Raw genomic sequence first — 15145 nt, 5'->3', positions numbered from 1 at the left:
AGCAGAGGCTAGATGGCCACCTGACAGCAATGCTTATTCTGTGAACCTAGGCAGATCAAGAAGGGGAGGACAGGAAGGGTAACAGCAGTGCTTAGCTCTTGTGGACCCTTCTTACATGCCCAGGGTAAGGCCAATCGCCACCTAGGGGGTCAGGTAGCAATTTTCCACAGGCCAGTTAGGCTCGGAACCCTGGAGGTGTTGGGCATGGAGCAGGGACCACTGGGGCAGTCAGGGGGGTAGTTGTGAATTTCCTGCATTGTACAGGAGGTTGGACTAGATGACCCTAGAGTTCCCTTCCAACCCTATGATTCTATGATTCTATATGCCAGACCAAAGTTGTGAAGAGCTATGTATATGATAGCTAAAACCTTGAATTTAGCCCAGCAGTAGCTGATAGGCAGACAATGGAGTGACTGCAGAAGGGGAGTCATAGTCATGCTCCTCCTCGCTTCCAATAATAACCAAGCTCCAGCATCGCACCAAGTGGAGTCTCCGAGTTAACAGGGGAGACCTGTATACAAGTGCATTACAGTAGTCAAGTCTCGATGTTACCATTGGCTGTGATGAGGTAGGGGGCCATCTTCCAAGCTAGACTGAGTCTGTAGAAAGTGTTTTTTGCAGCTGCCTTAACTTACTTTTCTAGCAGTAGCACTGGATCTAGTATAACCCTTAGGCTTTTAAACCGAGTCTGGAAGGTCAGACAAACATCAAAAGGGGGCAGTACAATGTCCTTCAATGTCTCTGCCTTCCCAATGCTTTCCATCTTGTCTGGTTTCAGTTTCAATTTTTTAGCTTTCAGCCATTTGACCATAGCTTTCAGGTAGTGACCCAAGATTTCTACTGCATCGTGCGGTAATTTGGATAGTGAGTTGGGTATCATCTGGATATTATGGCATCCAGTTCCATAGCTGTACAAAGAAACAGACCCTCCATGTGAACAGGAACTTACAGAACAACGGTATTGGTTGACACGACGTATTCCAGTTCTTTAGTCCATGGATTTACAAAACTGAACCATTGACTTTTTAGTGTGACAAAAGAACCATCTTTTGCTTTGAATTTGTAGGAGTTTGTAAATATTTTTTCTTTACTCTGCAGCACTACAGAGAAAAAACACATTTTAGCACAATGAATTATAAGAAAAATCAACATGAAGATCTGTTTCACCTGCCTGTATAGCTCGCCGTATGCTCTATTGTGATCCCGAGATGTTCCTCGTTCCCCCTGATGCTCATACCATGATGCAAATGACCAGGATCCCCACTCGACAGGGATCAGAAGCAGCGCCTGGCTCAAGGACATTGGCAGGTGGGAAGAGGCCTGTCAGTGCTGGGAATGAGAGCGCCCAACTTAGCCCTCATGGCTCTAAGCCGTTTCTTGGGCCAAGGAAACACTATGGTGGACTCTAACTGCCGTCTGTCAGGCCAGGCTTCATTGCTCTCTCTTGCCAGAAGAGAAAAAGGGTTTTCACAGAAAGGCAATACCGGCTGGGGGAAATAAGAGTGAGGCAAGTAGGTATTTAGAAGGCTGAGGAACTGCATTTTCCTGACAAAATTACTTCATGCAGAATGTATGTATGCAATATACATCTGTATGTAACAGGGTTGGTAACCGGTCTGGAGAAAAATGTCCTGTCCATTTACGGGAAGCTTAATGTGTGGAAATGGGCAGTTTAAACTTTTCATGGGATGGAGAGAAAGAACATCATCTGATAAATAAGAACGCATACTATTAAAGAGGCAGGATACTTTTTCTGCAGGCAGTCTCTCTAAAGTGTATAAGCTACAGCTGTTGTAGAAGCTCTTGAGGTCTCTGCAACTTTCTGCATATCAATATATCTATTTCCAAACTGCACCATAGAAAATATGGAGCTAGGGACAGACTGGGAGGATTTCTCTTCAAACCTGAAGTAACAGGGCTGCAGCAAATATGCAATCTTAAAAAAAAGGGGGGGGGGGTCAAAATTACCTCAAATAATGGAAGCAAAACCTGTAGCTTTAAGAATGCTCACTGAACTCTCAGTGGCTGCTGAGAGTTGCTAGACAATCTTAACTATATTGCCAAGCATTCCACACCCTGGGTTCTGTATAGCAGGGGTTGCCAACATGGTGCCCATGGGCATTACGGTGCCTGCCCTGACTGTTCCTTGTTGCCTGCCCAGTGTTTTTTGAAAGCGGGTGGGGCCAAGTGGGGCTCTTGCCCAGCAGGCCTTCTGATTTGCCACTGATTGGCCAGGAAGAGTAAAATAACAGTGTTTGTTTTATTCTCTCTTACCTCTTCCCCAGTGTATTTTTAAATGATCCCCTGCAGTTGGGGTTCCTCTCAGCATGTGGATCCATCTCCTGTGGCAACTATTTTGTAGCTGCCTCTGTCTCCTGAAGCAGCCATTTTGTGGGTGCAGGCACTAAAGGTGCCCACAAGCTCAAAAAGATTGGGGACTCCTGCTGTAAAGCCATGCGGGGGCGGGGGGAGGACAGAAGCGGCCTCGGAAAAGGTCCTCCCCCTTCAACTGTCAAGTGTCCTTATGGAGGACTCCCCACTATGGGCAGGCTCAGGGGCGTAACTCATTACCCGTAACTCATTACCCACCCTACTCAGCCTGGTGGTGGCAGCCACCACACAACTCAGCTCAGCCATGCCCAGTGGTGGCTGCTGCACAACTCAGCGTGGTTCTTGCCACCATGCAGCCCACCCAGACCAGGGTGAAATATGACCAGCATCTTCCCAGCTCACATCCTTAGCCACTAGGTTGTGCTGCCTCTCACATGATGCTGTTATACTTATGCTGCAAAACTCCAGAGTTAGCTACATACCGCAAGATTTCGCCACATCTTTAGTAGCTATCTGTATGAAGGGAGAAGTACCCTAGGAAATGGAATTCTACTCCCAGTTGTGCAAAAGGATTATTAACCCGTATGAACAATAAAACAGAGTTATTATTTGTTATTCAGGCTTATCCAGGACTAGGTACTCAAAGCAGCTTCCCTCACACTTAGTAAGCAGCAGCCGGCAGCATTCTGCACCGTACTTGGGACACAACTCGTGCATTGTACCTGCTTTGTGTTTATCAGTTAGATGACTGTGATCATCTTGGTGGAAGTACTCATAGCAAGAAGTTCCTAACAATTCTTGTGGCAGATAACCTAAAATTGCTGTTGCTCTGTTAAGAAAATATTAAAAACTTGATAAGTTTTGTGAACATACAAAAGTAACGAATACTTTATTCTAAACAGAAAGTGCGTATCAAAAGCAACAGATGCTCGTTTATGAAATGAAACAGTAACATAACTAAAATTTAAACATAGTCAAAACAGAAGACAAAATAAGACAGTTACAAGGTTGGTCTAATAGAAGAGGAAAATCACATTTTAGGCGGCATGCTTGTACTCATTTATTTATTTCTATTGTATTATATTTAATTATAGAGCAAATAAATGAATGAATAAATTTATTTATTTGTGGTCAGAGACCATAACAATGACAATACATCCTTTTCAATCAATAGAATAATTAAATCCAGCGTAAAAATGTAAAGGACATAAAAAATACATTTAGCATTTAAAATCTTATCTTAAAATGTATATAGTTCTCTGGGAAACACAGGCATTCTAATATTTAAAACATTGACATTAAAATAGTTAAACTCGGAAAAAGAGCAGGACAGACTACGTACGGCTATTCTTTTTATTATGGAATTTAACCAAATAGAGACAGAATTTGGCTATTTGCCTGGAGATAGTTGGATTTTCATCAATTAGGAGTTTCTCCAGCCAGGCCTTAATTTGCCTCTGCAATTGGTGTGTCTAAGAGTGGGGAAATAAACTTGTCCCTAGAGACTTGATGGAAAGGGCAACGAAAGAACATGTGAATAAGTGATTCCACTTATATTTTTATAGAGCAAATAAAGACAGTTACCCTTCTGAAGCGGAGCACTGTTTAAAGTTAAATTAAACACAACTATTAATTAGCAAGTGATAATCTAAAGTGATAATCTAAATACTAGTGGACTTCAGGCTATTTAACAAGTGCTGATAACTCAGTAGGAGACCTGCAGACAAAACAGGTTACTGAAAACCTTGGCCAATTAGTAAGAGATTATATTAAATTTAAAAAAGCAAGAACGCTTACCGTTGATCTACAAAAACAAATTTTCCATCCATGGCAAAGCGTGTTACAAACTCCGCTGGCTTGACCTTAATCTCTCCGCTTTTGGGGGGAATAATGTACGGGTGTAATCGCCCGATTGCAACAAGACAGTGGTAGTTACTGCTGTCTTTTTCCACATCATTTTCTTCTACTCCGACTTCATTAGGAGGCCAGCTCTTCAGATAACCAGTACAATGAACTGTACAGTACTTTTTATGATCTAATTTAGTCAAAACACAAAACAGGTTTACATTTTCTTCTCTAATAGATATTTTGTTCTTCCTAAAGACATGACCCCTACAAATCTATCCGTAACACTACAGTTAGATTTGTAATATAACAAATCTAAACGTCTTAAGATTTTACACTATTTTAAAAAATACTCTATTACTTGTGAAAGTGTATTTCTGATCTTATAAAATATTGGCAAAGTTGCTTCACAGGTGCTGGCAATTAAAATGAGTTCTTTCAAGTAAGAAGAAAAAATCAACTTCCCAAGCTTAAATTAAAATGAGTTTAGAAATTAACGACCTTAACGGGGCCATACATGAGGAGAGGCGAGCAATCGTGTATCTTCAGTCAGTCAGAAAAAAGGCTAGGGTAAGACTCTTCTTTATGTCATGCTAGTTTTATACATAAAAGTTGCTGGTTTTTTTTTAATGCGAAGGAACATTCAAACATGCAGCCTCACTCCGACACCCTCAAAGGAGACAGTCCAGCAAAAGATGCATCACGTGAGGGTACTGAAGATGCCGCTTGCTCCAATACCTGGCCCATTTTTAACGCCCAAGTGACACGTGATCAAGGAGTAGTAGGTCCGCTAAGCAGCTCGGTCTTATGTGTTGCTGAACGGAGTTTTAGTGTTTGCTGCGTCTGCCTCTGCCTCCACTTTCAGTTGACGTGAGAAATCAACCGACATTCCCCACCCAGGTGTATTTTTATCCAGCCCTTCCCCCCGTAGAGGCCAGGGCAGTGTGAACAGCTCTCCTCTCCTTCATTTTCACCTCCCAACAACCCTGCCAGGGTTGGCGGATAGGTGGGCAGAGAGGGACTGGGAGAGTGAGAGGGTTCGCATCTGCTCCTCTCCCCAGGCCATTCTCCTCGACAGAGCAATCCTCCTAATGGCTACATCCAGCTTTCAACACCTGTTGTGCTTTCAAACATTTTCATAAGCAAATAAAAAAGATTTTACATTTTCTTGCAGTCAGTAGACTTTCTTTTCCCTGAGTGTATATGTATAATCTAGGAACACAGCATTGTTTATCTAATTACCATGGGTGCCCCCTCCTGGAATAAAAAAAATCCCAAAGGTTGCCACCAATAACAGATAATGCCCAAGTTTCTGCAAATCTGAGGTAACCCCCAAGTCTGCAGAAAGAGGTGAAAATTTTTAAAAGTGGGATTAAAATAAAACCAAAAATTAAAATAAAAATTGAAAGGACGACCTAATGAGATCATGGTTGTCATTGGGTTTCCTACGCAAAGAAGAAAGCTGACTCAGATCTTGTGGGAATACCTCACCAGATTTCAGCTGCCCTTTTAGATTCCCTAAGGAACCTAGAACAACTTTGACAAGGCCTGGAAGTAGAGGACAGTGGTTTCCCCTCCCCCAGCAATCCTCGCTGGTCCCCTTTTTGTTCCATCCAAAAGAACTACACTGGGTCCTCAGTAAATAATATTAGATAGGAAGCTAAAGTGAACTAAGATGCCAGAAATAGATCTATAAAGAGAAGCATGATGTTCGATGTGGTAAAGAGAGGTTAGGGTATACCAGGGAAACTCCAAAAACATTATTGATAGTATAAGCGGAATCGTGCTGTAAGCAGTCAGCCTGGCCTCCGCCATCTTTAATAGCCATTTTAATATGGCTGCTTGTGATATTAAAAATCACCAGGCCTCTGGATTTAAAATGGCAGCTTGTATTGAAACCAGAGGACCTCCAACAGTTTCTAAGTCCCGCCCGGGAGACCCCAGCATGTATGGAATGCCGCATAGGAATGTGGAGTGATTAGAGGTGATTGGATTTGCAGTCTCCCCAGCCCCTAAGGAATCCAGCGCAACAAAGGTTTCGCAGAGTCATCCCCACGTCGCACATTCCTTTCCCTCCTCCCATGATGAGATCTCCTGTCCTTGATTGAGGAGCTAATCAAATGACATTCATAAATTTGTACAGCTGTTCCTGGGAAAGTACAATCCCCACCTAAACTCATCCACTTAGCTCTGGTGGACTTCATTAACAAACTATCCCATTTGTACAGCACTAGAACAAACTTAGCATTTGCTTTCACACGCCCCGGTAGCTACCAATCAAGGTAATCAAACCCTGTGTCAAACCCAGGAACTGACCATTGGAGTCTTTGTCCTAACAGCTAGGTGGGTTCTCCCACCTCAGGGCACCTTTTACCTATAAAGTAGGGCCCTGGCCTCATTCAAATTGTGCAAGCTTCCTGGCTGCTCCCTTAGGGTCCCTTCCTTAAGCCTCTTTCTCTTCATACATGCTTACCGGATCCAAAGCGCTGTTCTCTTGAGGTTTACCCTAAGCTTCTTGCTCCCTTGGCCGAAAACGCTGGCGTTTGAAGCTCTCTTCTCCTGCGGACTGGACTACTCTTCAGGATAGGTAGATATACATATTCCCTCTCTCTATTCCCAACTTCTGGCTAAGCTTTCTAGGACTCTGTGTGTGTGCAATTATTTTTACCCCGTAATTCTGTGTGTATGTGCATGCAGTTTTGTTATTTAATAAAAGTTGTTTGGCGTTAAGCACCAGCCTCGTTTGTTACAACGGAAGGGACCCTGTAGAAATTGGTGATAGATCCCTGCGGTTACCAGCCTCTCGCATAGCCGCCTTCCTTGCTTGCTATTCCCCCCCACAAATTATTTTATTGCAAGGAGACCAATTCCAGTAACAGTGCATCCCACATATGATCTCACTCAAGGTTATTAGGTGAACCGCAGTTATCACTCTGTATCAATTCAAATATTGCATGCTGGTTGCTAGCAAAAGGCCACTGATGGATCCATAGAATTTTCATCTAGATGCCTGTACAAAGTTATAGCATTCTTCCAATATCTGCTAGATAATTGTACCTTACAGGAAAAGTGCTTGGGCTAAGTACTGGAGAAGTCATTTGCTGTATTACTAAAAATGCAACACAAATGGCAATTCAGGAGCGAGCCAGCACGGCATCCTGTGATATTGTGCCTGCTGTTACTACTGAACCATTAACACTTTTAGAAAGTGAGCTCTGTACATATTTTAATATATTAATATATATTAGTATATCAATATAATTATACATTAATATGCTATATATATATAATTAATATATATGAATAATATTATATTAATATATTAATATATTAATATATTAATATACATATATTAATGTGCGTTGGCATATTAAAATACATTTCCTCTTTAATATAGTATGTAAATTTAGTTTCAGTTTGAACTTGAATTCCCAAGCTAACAATTGTAGATCACTAAGCTAATTTCCTTCTATATATCCATTTAGGAATTTTGAATGTTGAAGTTCAAATTCTTCAGTCCACACCAGTAAATCCAAAACAAAAATTATGCCCAAACACACACATATATATATTATATTATATAAAAATTGAGCTTGGAATTATTTTTTGTTCTGGTAATTAATGAACCCAACAAGAAACGTAAGAAAATAAGAAATGGGCATGTGGAACAAAGCAATTAAAATATTGCATGTTGAACAGAGCCAGTTTGGTGTAGTGGTTAAGAGCGCAGGACTCTAATCTGGAGAACCAGGTTTGATTCCCTACTCCTCTACTTGAAGCCAACTGGGTGACCTTGGGTCAGTCACAGCTCTCTCAGAGCTCTCTCAGCCCCACCCACCTCACAGGGTGTTTTCTTGTGGGGATAATAATGGCATACTTTGTAAAATGCTCTGAGTGGGTGTTATATACCACTCTTGTCCTGAAGAGTGGTATATAAATTGGATGTTGTTGTTGTTGTTATTATTATATACATATATATATATTACATATATATGGCCATCTATGATCCTAAACAAACAACTTCAGATACAGTATTAAAGAGACTGCAGTGGGGCATGTTTTCTATAGCGACCTAAGAAAAATGGACAATAATGAGCAACTACAGAGCTTTCCTTGTTCCATAGGCCAACTTTTAGAAACCTGTATGATTATAGACCTTGAAATTAGAGACTGTGACTTGGAACATTTACTAACGGGGTGACAAGTTTCTTTCTTCCTATAATTTAAACTCTTGTAATGTCCCCTCAGATTTCGGCAGCCTGTAATATGAATCAGTCCATATTACTGTTGAAAGATACTGCTTTTTTTCCACGGATTCAATAAATACCTTTCTTTTTTGCGCTTGGCAAAGACTCCTTTTCTTCTTTGATAATGTTTCTTGTATACTTTATTCGACAGAAAAATGACCGCCGAGCACCCGAATGCAGGCGAGATAATCCTGCCTGGAAATCAGTGTGGACTTGCAAGCCAGCTTTTAAAGTTTGGTAAGAGTAGAACATGCAAATCATTTGTCAGGTATGAAAAAGTTTGCAACTACATTAATATGCACATTTTTAGTGTTTCTGAAATTTTAACTCTTGTAATTAGCTATTTAAAAACCTTTGAAGAATTAAAATTTAAAAATGAAGAAACATCATAGCCAAATAGAATCAAGAGTGAGAAGCAGCAAGATATTTCACAACTTTAGCCAAGGGGACTGCATGGTATAGTATTTTCACTGGAATTAAATATAACCTCTACTTTCATCTCCAAGTTGGTGTGTGTTATGTGCTATCAGGTTGCTTCTGACTTTTGGCGACCCTGTGAACAAAAGACCTCCAAAATGTTGTATCGTTAACAACCTTCCTCTTTTCTTCCTACCTTCTACTTTCTCTAGCATTATTGACTCTTCCAGTGAGTCTTGACTTCGCGTGATGTGACCAAAGTCAAAGCCGCAGTTTTGTCATTTTAGTTTCTAAAGAGAATTCTAGAAACCACTTTTCTGTCTTTTGGTAGAGGAAGATAAAAACGTAGGGCCAATATTCTTTCAAAACCATTTGCAAACTGCATCTGACAAAGAGAACTGTGGTTCTCGAAACCTTATGCTACAGTAAAGTTGGTTAGTCTTAAAGGGGCTACTGGACTCTTTACTATTTTGCAAACTAAAGAATGTCTTTACAATATAAATAAGATGTGGTTCTATTAGGACTAGCACTTTCAGAGCAGAGTGATTCTTGATTCTGAAGAATTGTATCCCAAGCTTAACCACACCAGGTCTTTTCTACCGACAAGATAAAAAAATTAACTAGTATGCCTAGGAAAAAAGACATTCAAGATTGTGGCATATCTCTCTTTACTTAAACATTGCTCATTTATATTATGCAAAAGCGGGACTACTGGCAGCTCCCACAAATACATTCATATTTTGTTCATACAAAGCACATCTGTAGGAACGTATCTGCAAATACATTAATATATTGCCCTGTATACATGTATTTTAAAAATTGTGAAATGCAAGTATTTTTCAGCATATACTTACTTTTGGCATCTATTAACTTTTCTCTTGGCGTAGCATCTGAAGATGAAAGTTGCTCTTTCACTTTGGCAACATCTTTCGGATGAAGATAGTCAAAAAGACTTTGGCCAATCAAACTGGCCTAGCAGAAGAGAATATTATTAACTTCCAAACTCGGCATCACACAGATTACGAAGATCATAGGCCATTAAGTACCTGAGTTACCTCATTATAATCATAACTCTTAACTACCTAACTTGACTAACAGTGAAATCCTAAGCAGAGTTACTCCAGTCTAAATGTCTTCATAAGGTAAGCCAAATTGAGCGTTATGACCCACCAACTCAAACATGTGGGACAGGGAGACCGAGCAGTTCAGTACACAGTTCATCAGCAGAATTGCTAATCTGTCCCTATAACCATAACACCAGATACACATACATGAAATGGAAAGTCTGATCAACAGACAATAACTTCCCATCCTTGACCATCAAGTCTAGGCTGATTCTTCATCAAGAACCTTGGAAGACACAAATGGAAGAAAACAATTCCTCCACTTTAGTCTGACCAAATCTCAGTAATACCTGCTTGAATATATTTGCTTGTCCTGGCCTGGCATTTGTCATCTGGCCCTTCTGACCTTATGGCAAGTTGATATAACTAACAGGGTCTCATATGCCTCAATGAAGTAGAGTGTGATTCCAACCACCCAGAAGGAGACAATTGTGAAATTTCTCAAAGAAAAAGTCTTTGGATCTAGACGATACCAGTAACTATGGAAAGGTAGCCCAGAAGTAGTAAAGAACTGGGTGATGATCAATAAAGTGAAGCTCAGTTCAGAAAAGATGGTTTGCTGGTTCTATAAATGAAGGATGGGGTGATCAGTCTGTTCTGGATGGACTGCGCTCTCCTTGAAAGAACAGGTGGACCGTTTAGGACCTGCTCCTGGGCTGAAGTTCAGATCTTTTCTGTGGAACGCGTTCTGTTGGTTCATCAGCTAAGGGCCTTCCTTGTGCAAGATGAGTTGGCTTTAGTTACCCCTGCTCTAATCACGTCAGAGCTAGATGACTGGAGCACACTCTGTGTAGAGATACCCTGAAGACCGTTCGAAACAGGGCTGTGTGTGGCTGTGCACGTGGGGCAGCCTATGGAGACATCGAGATCACCACCGTCTCCTCTGACAGCAGGTCCCCAGGGTCTGGTGCAATTGTTAACGTCACGCTCAACCTGCTTTGCAGAAGTTCCCGGAGACTGAACCTGGGGACTTCTGCAAAGAAAGCAGATACTCTGCCACGGAAACACAGCTCCTCTCATCTCCCTTTGATTAAGAAACACCCTCCCCACATATGTTTGGCTGGTACTAAGTATGTTAAGTTTCAAGCACTAGCTAGAGATATATTAGATCATCCAAAGATCTCTATGGTTTTATCCCCCTGTTTTAAAGTAGTTTATGCCCCTGAAAATTTTTTTAACATCTTTCAATGTTTATGTTCCAGCTGTCAACATCTGGTCTATGCTTAATACTGTTACTGCTGATTATTTTAGTATTAATCAATATCAGTTTTTATTTTTTACTTTATTGCTGCTGGTATTTAGAGGCTGATAAGACATTTGTTGTTATTGTGGCTATTTTAGTGTAAGTGATGTCTCTGAATATGTTAAGTTTATTCCAGTAACTTTCAAGTGTTTACATTGTTTTAATTGCCTATAAGCCACCTCAAGCACCACTTGTGGGGGAAAGTAATGAATAAATAAAAACTTAGATTCAGATCCCGAGGGGTGTTTTGGACCTCACGCTTGGACTGCCCCCTTCCTCGAGGCTTGCTTGGCAATGGCCCTCCTGCCCTTTAGGCACCAAGCCAAATCACGGGTATTTACTCAGGCTTTTTACTTACAGTCTGCTTGTTTTATTAATATTATTTTAGATGGTTCTGTTTATTTTATGCTGCTTTTTGTTCTGGCAGGTTTTTAAATTGATCTGGTTTTATTGTCTTGACTTTTGTTTTATTGACTTGCTGGTCTTTCTTTATTAGAAGCCACATCAAGGGGGTTGTAGAGAGGTGGCATAAAAAATTGTAAATAAACAAATAATAAATAAACTTTTTCTTGTTTTTCACATAAAATTGCACAACTAATCGCCCATATTATAGCAAGAAACATTGGTAGTAACATCCTGAAACATTAACATTCAGTTCCAACTACAGAACCAGTTGCCGTTGACATTAGCTAGAATGATTACAAAACACCAGGGGAGAAACCTCAAGTGGGCAAGGTCTGCCCACCCACTGTTAGCTATTAAAGGGGAAACAGCAACACACGTTTGCAGAATTCCTTCCACAACAGCCAACAAAAGGAAGAATGCGTTTGTAGAATGGGCACCTGAAACCCATTCCGGTTGCCCAGTGTTCTACAGTACCACTTATCCTACACATCTGCTGTGGCACGTGTGGTGGCCATGCCAAGTGAGGCTGCTGCAATGCCACCACAGCCACCTAGCCCCATATTTGGATCGTTTACTCGTGCAGCTGTATATGAACCTGATAAAAAGTTCTTTGCAAGCAGAGCAAGCCCTACGATTGGTCAATATATGCTTTCAATTAGTCAGTACCGTGATAAAAAGTTATGGCAAGCAGAGAATGAATCCTTATGGATGAAAACTGGTCTGCAAGGCTGCTGGCGCCACTGGCAGCCTCCCTGCCATTTCCAGGGTATCGTAAAGGGCAAAGGGGGGTGGTGGTTTCACATAACCATCTAGACTCACAGATCACAACAGTTGGCCGTACTAGTTAAAAACAGCAAGACTCTAATCTGGAGAGCCAGGTTTGATTCCCCCCTCCTCCGCTTGAAGCCAGCTGCGTGACCATGGGTCAGTCACAGCTTCCCGAAGCTCTCTCAGTCCCACACACCTCATAAGGCGATTGTGATGAGGATAATAACAACACACTTTGTAAATTGCTCTGAGTGGGAGTTCAGTTGTCCTGAAGGACGTTATATAAATCAAATGTTGTTATTATGTTAACATGTGGAAGTCCCCAAATCGCACAGTAAAGAAACAAAGGAGAAATCAAGAGGGGCGCGGTGAAGGGCTTGTATCTGGTCCTGCTATGTTTCATTTCACAGATTATTCTTCTTTCTCCATATAAAATCCACAAAACATTATCACCTACTGGGTCATAATTGAGAATCTTGGAGACTGATTCTGAAACAAACAAGATTTTTCCTCTATCGCATCCAACCACAAATAGGAACCCATCTGCAGCCTATAAATTAAAGGGAAAAAACCAAGTGTTGAACACACTAGCAGGCAAATATAGGCGGGGGGGGGGGAGACAACTTCAGGACACAGGAGAGGGAAGGAAGAGAAAGAGCAGGAACCTGCAGGCATTTCAGCTGCATTGCTGCATTTGATTTTAACCGTGCAACCCTAAATGAGTCTACGCAGCAATTTATTCTTAAACAACAATTCTGCACTGGGTTTCATCCAAGTAAACTTTGTTCCTCCCAATTAGTAGTGACAATTTTTTTTGTTAAGAAAAGCTTTAGGCATCTACAAATTAATTTTGTAGTAGCTTAAAAATTAACCACAACACTTAAGAAACAAGTTAAATTATGCTTATTCCCACTGCTGCATATCAAAACATCCAAGATTAGCATGTTCTTTGAAGAGATAAGCCATTGGCACTATTTTCCTGTTGCTGCCCTTCCAATAACTTCTTAAATTGAAACCAACTCGCCAAACCCAATACAGCTCTTTCCTACCAGTTAGTGTTCCTATTACCTTCAAGACATACCAGTTTCTCCGTTATTACTCCTCTGGCTATGCTGTTGATGCCTCTCCAGGGCTTCCAGCATGAGCACTAAGCAAAGCATCATCCGGCACTTCCTTGCCAGAATGTAGCAGAAAGCTCCGAACATCAACACGGTTACAGCGGCAAAATAAATGCAAATAGTGCACAATGCAAAATATACGACATTAAAATATTGTCACTGTTGAGGGGGAAGATACTTTAGCAGGAATGCCAATTACAAGAGTTGTTAGAAGGTAGCAAGAGCCTGCAACCTTTATAAGCATATACGAAATACACACACATTTAAGACAGGAGGCCGGACCGTGGCAGGCCAGGCTGTTTTGCTTGTCCCTCAAGGCTGGTTTTCCACCTCATGGGCTGAGGCGAGCCCCCGAGGCAGCGGCTGCAGCAGCAGGACTCGGCCTACACCCAGCGCGGCTGAGCTAAGCTCACACGACCCACACAACCCTTCAGGCCCCCTGCCGCTTTATGTTTTCCGGCATAGTGACATCCTCTCAGGTACCTGTCGCAGGGCCCTTGGCCCCAAAGTCGCCTGCCTCTGTAATATAAACTGGTGGCATGGGGGAAAAACATTATAGGCAGATATTTATACGTAAACAAAACAAACATCAGTATAAAATATCCTTGTTCCATAAAATGCCCCAAATGGCTTCATGGCCTGCGTTCAACCAGAAGTCTTTGGAACCAGTTTGGGGATGGCCGTGAGGCTGCCGAACATTGGCCATCAAAAATACTGGAATATTTTCTGAAGCTTTATGGTGCACTGGCGTTTAAAGACATAACTGATCTTGGATTTATTTTTCTTACCTTAAGGATTAAATGTCGGAGTTCATCATCTTGTAAAAATGAAGGCTTATAGCGGACTTCTGAGTAAGAACTAGTAGAACCTGAAAAAAAAAGAGTAGCTGATGGGTCTATGATAGGCCTGACCCAGCACAGAGTTTATACTCACACAACCCTTAATTCACCAATGAACATAAAAAAACTGGAGTTCATTCAGAACGGGCACTCTTGTTCATTTTTCATGTACACACACATGCAAGTTGCCTCAGCCTGCAAGTAAAAACAAAATGGAAGGAAGAGGACAACTCAACCAGCTGCCTACATTAACCAGGAAAAAACATTTACTCACTTACTATTTAGGCGTGCTGACAGAACACAATGAGATTTGCTCATATTCTGCTCCTATGCAAATTTCACATCCAAATATGGGAAGCTTCACTTGACCCCATTTTGCATAATAGGTATAGCCTCCCAGAAATGAGTCTTGATTTTTTATCGGATCAGTGTTCCCATATTACCCTGTCAGTAGTGAGATTCCTTCGGATTGCTATGAGAATTGGGGACTACTAGTAAAAAAGCCTGTTGTGGGAAAAAATACAACGGGCTCTAGAAAGGGGAGGGTGGGCAGGCGGGCATTGTCTCCTCCGTGACTGATCCTGGCTGGGTGAAGGCAGGGGGCGGACAGTGCCACGTGCTCTGCTCCTGATCCCAGCCGTGTGAAGGGGGGGGCATTGCCCCTGCTCCGCTCCTGATCCCAGCCGGGTGAAGGGAAGCGGATATTGCTTCCTGCTCCGTGCCTCATCTCGGTCAGGTGAAGGGGGGGGGGCATTGCCACTTGCTCCGCTCATGATCCCAGCTGTTGTTGTTATTATTATTATTTATT

At 41.7% G+C, this 15145-nt stretch overlaps 1 protein-coding gene across 8 annotated transcripts in view; it reads right to left on the bottom strand.

Annotated features, from left to right (window-relative positions):
- Positions 1-15145, bottom strand: part of BMAL2 (basic helix-loop-helix ARNT like 2) — an 82770-nt gene that overhangs the window by 27337 nt on the left and 40288 nt on the right. For 4 of the 8 annotated variants that reach the window (XM_054987913.1, XM_054987915.1, XM_054987916.1 and 1 more), the window contains 7 exons: positions 14287-14366; positions 12838-12930; positions 9695-9812; positions 8504-8647; positions 4129-4366; positions 3054-3160; positions 950-1100 (listed from right to left, as the gene is read on the bottom strand). In XM_054987913.1, the coding sequence (XP_054843888.1) occupies positions 950-1100; positions 3054-3160; positions 4129-4366; positions 8504-8647; positions 9695-9812; positions 12838-12930; positions 14287-14366 (931 nt within the window). Of the gene's footprint in view, positions 1-945; positions 1101-3053; positions 3161-4128; positions 4367-8503; positions 8648-9694; positions 9813-12837; positions 12931-14286; positions 14367-15145 lie in introns of those variants that run through there. The other 4 variants (XM_054987917.1, XM_054987919.1, XM_054987921.1 and 1 more) reach the window with 3 other exon arrangements.

Source organism: Eublepharis macularius, chromosome 9, assembly GCF_028583425.1.
Source record: "Eublepharis macularius isolate TG4126 chromosome 9, MPM_Emac_v1.0, whole genome shotgun sequence".
NCBI lineage: Eukaryota > Metazoa > Chordata > Lepidosauria > Squamata > Eublepharidae > Eublepharis > Eublepharis macularius.
The sequence above is the reverse complement of the archived record's forward strand: the minus strand, read 5'-3'. Positions and strand labels throughout refer to the sequence as shown.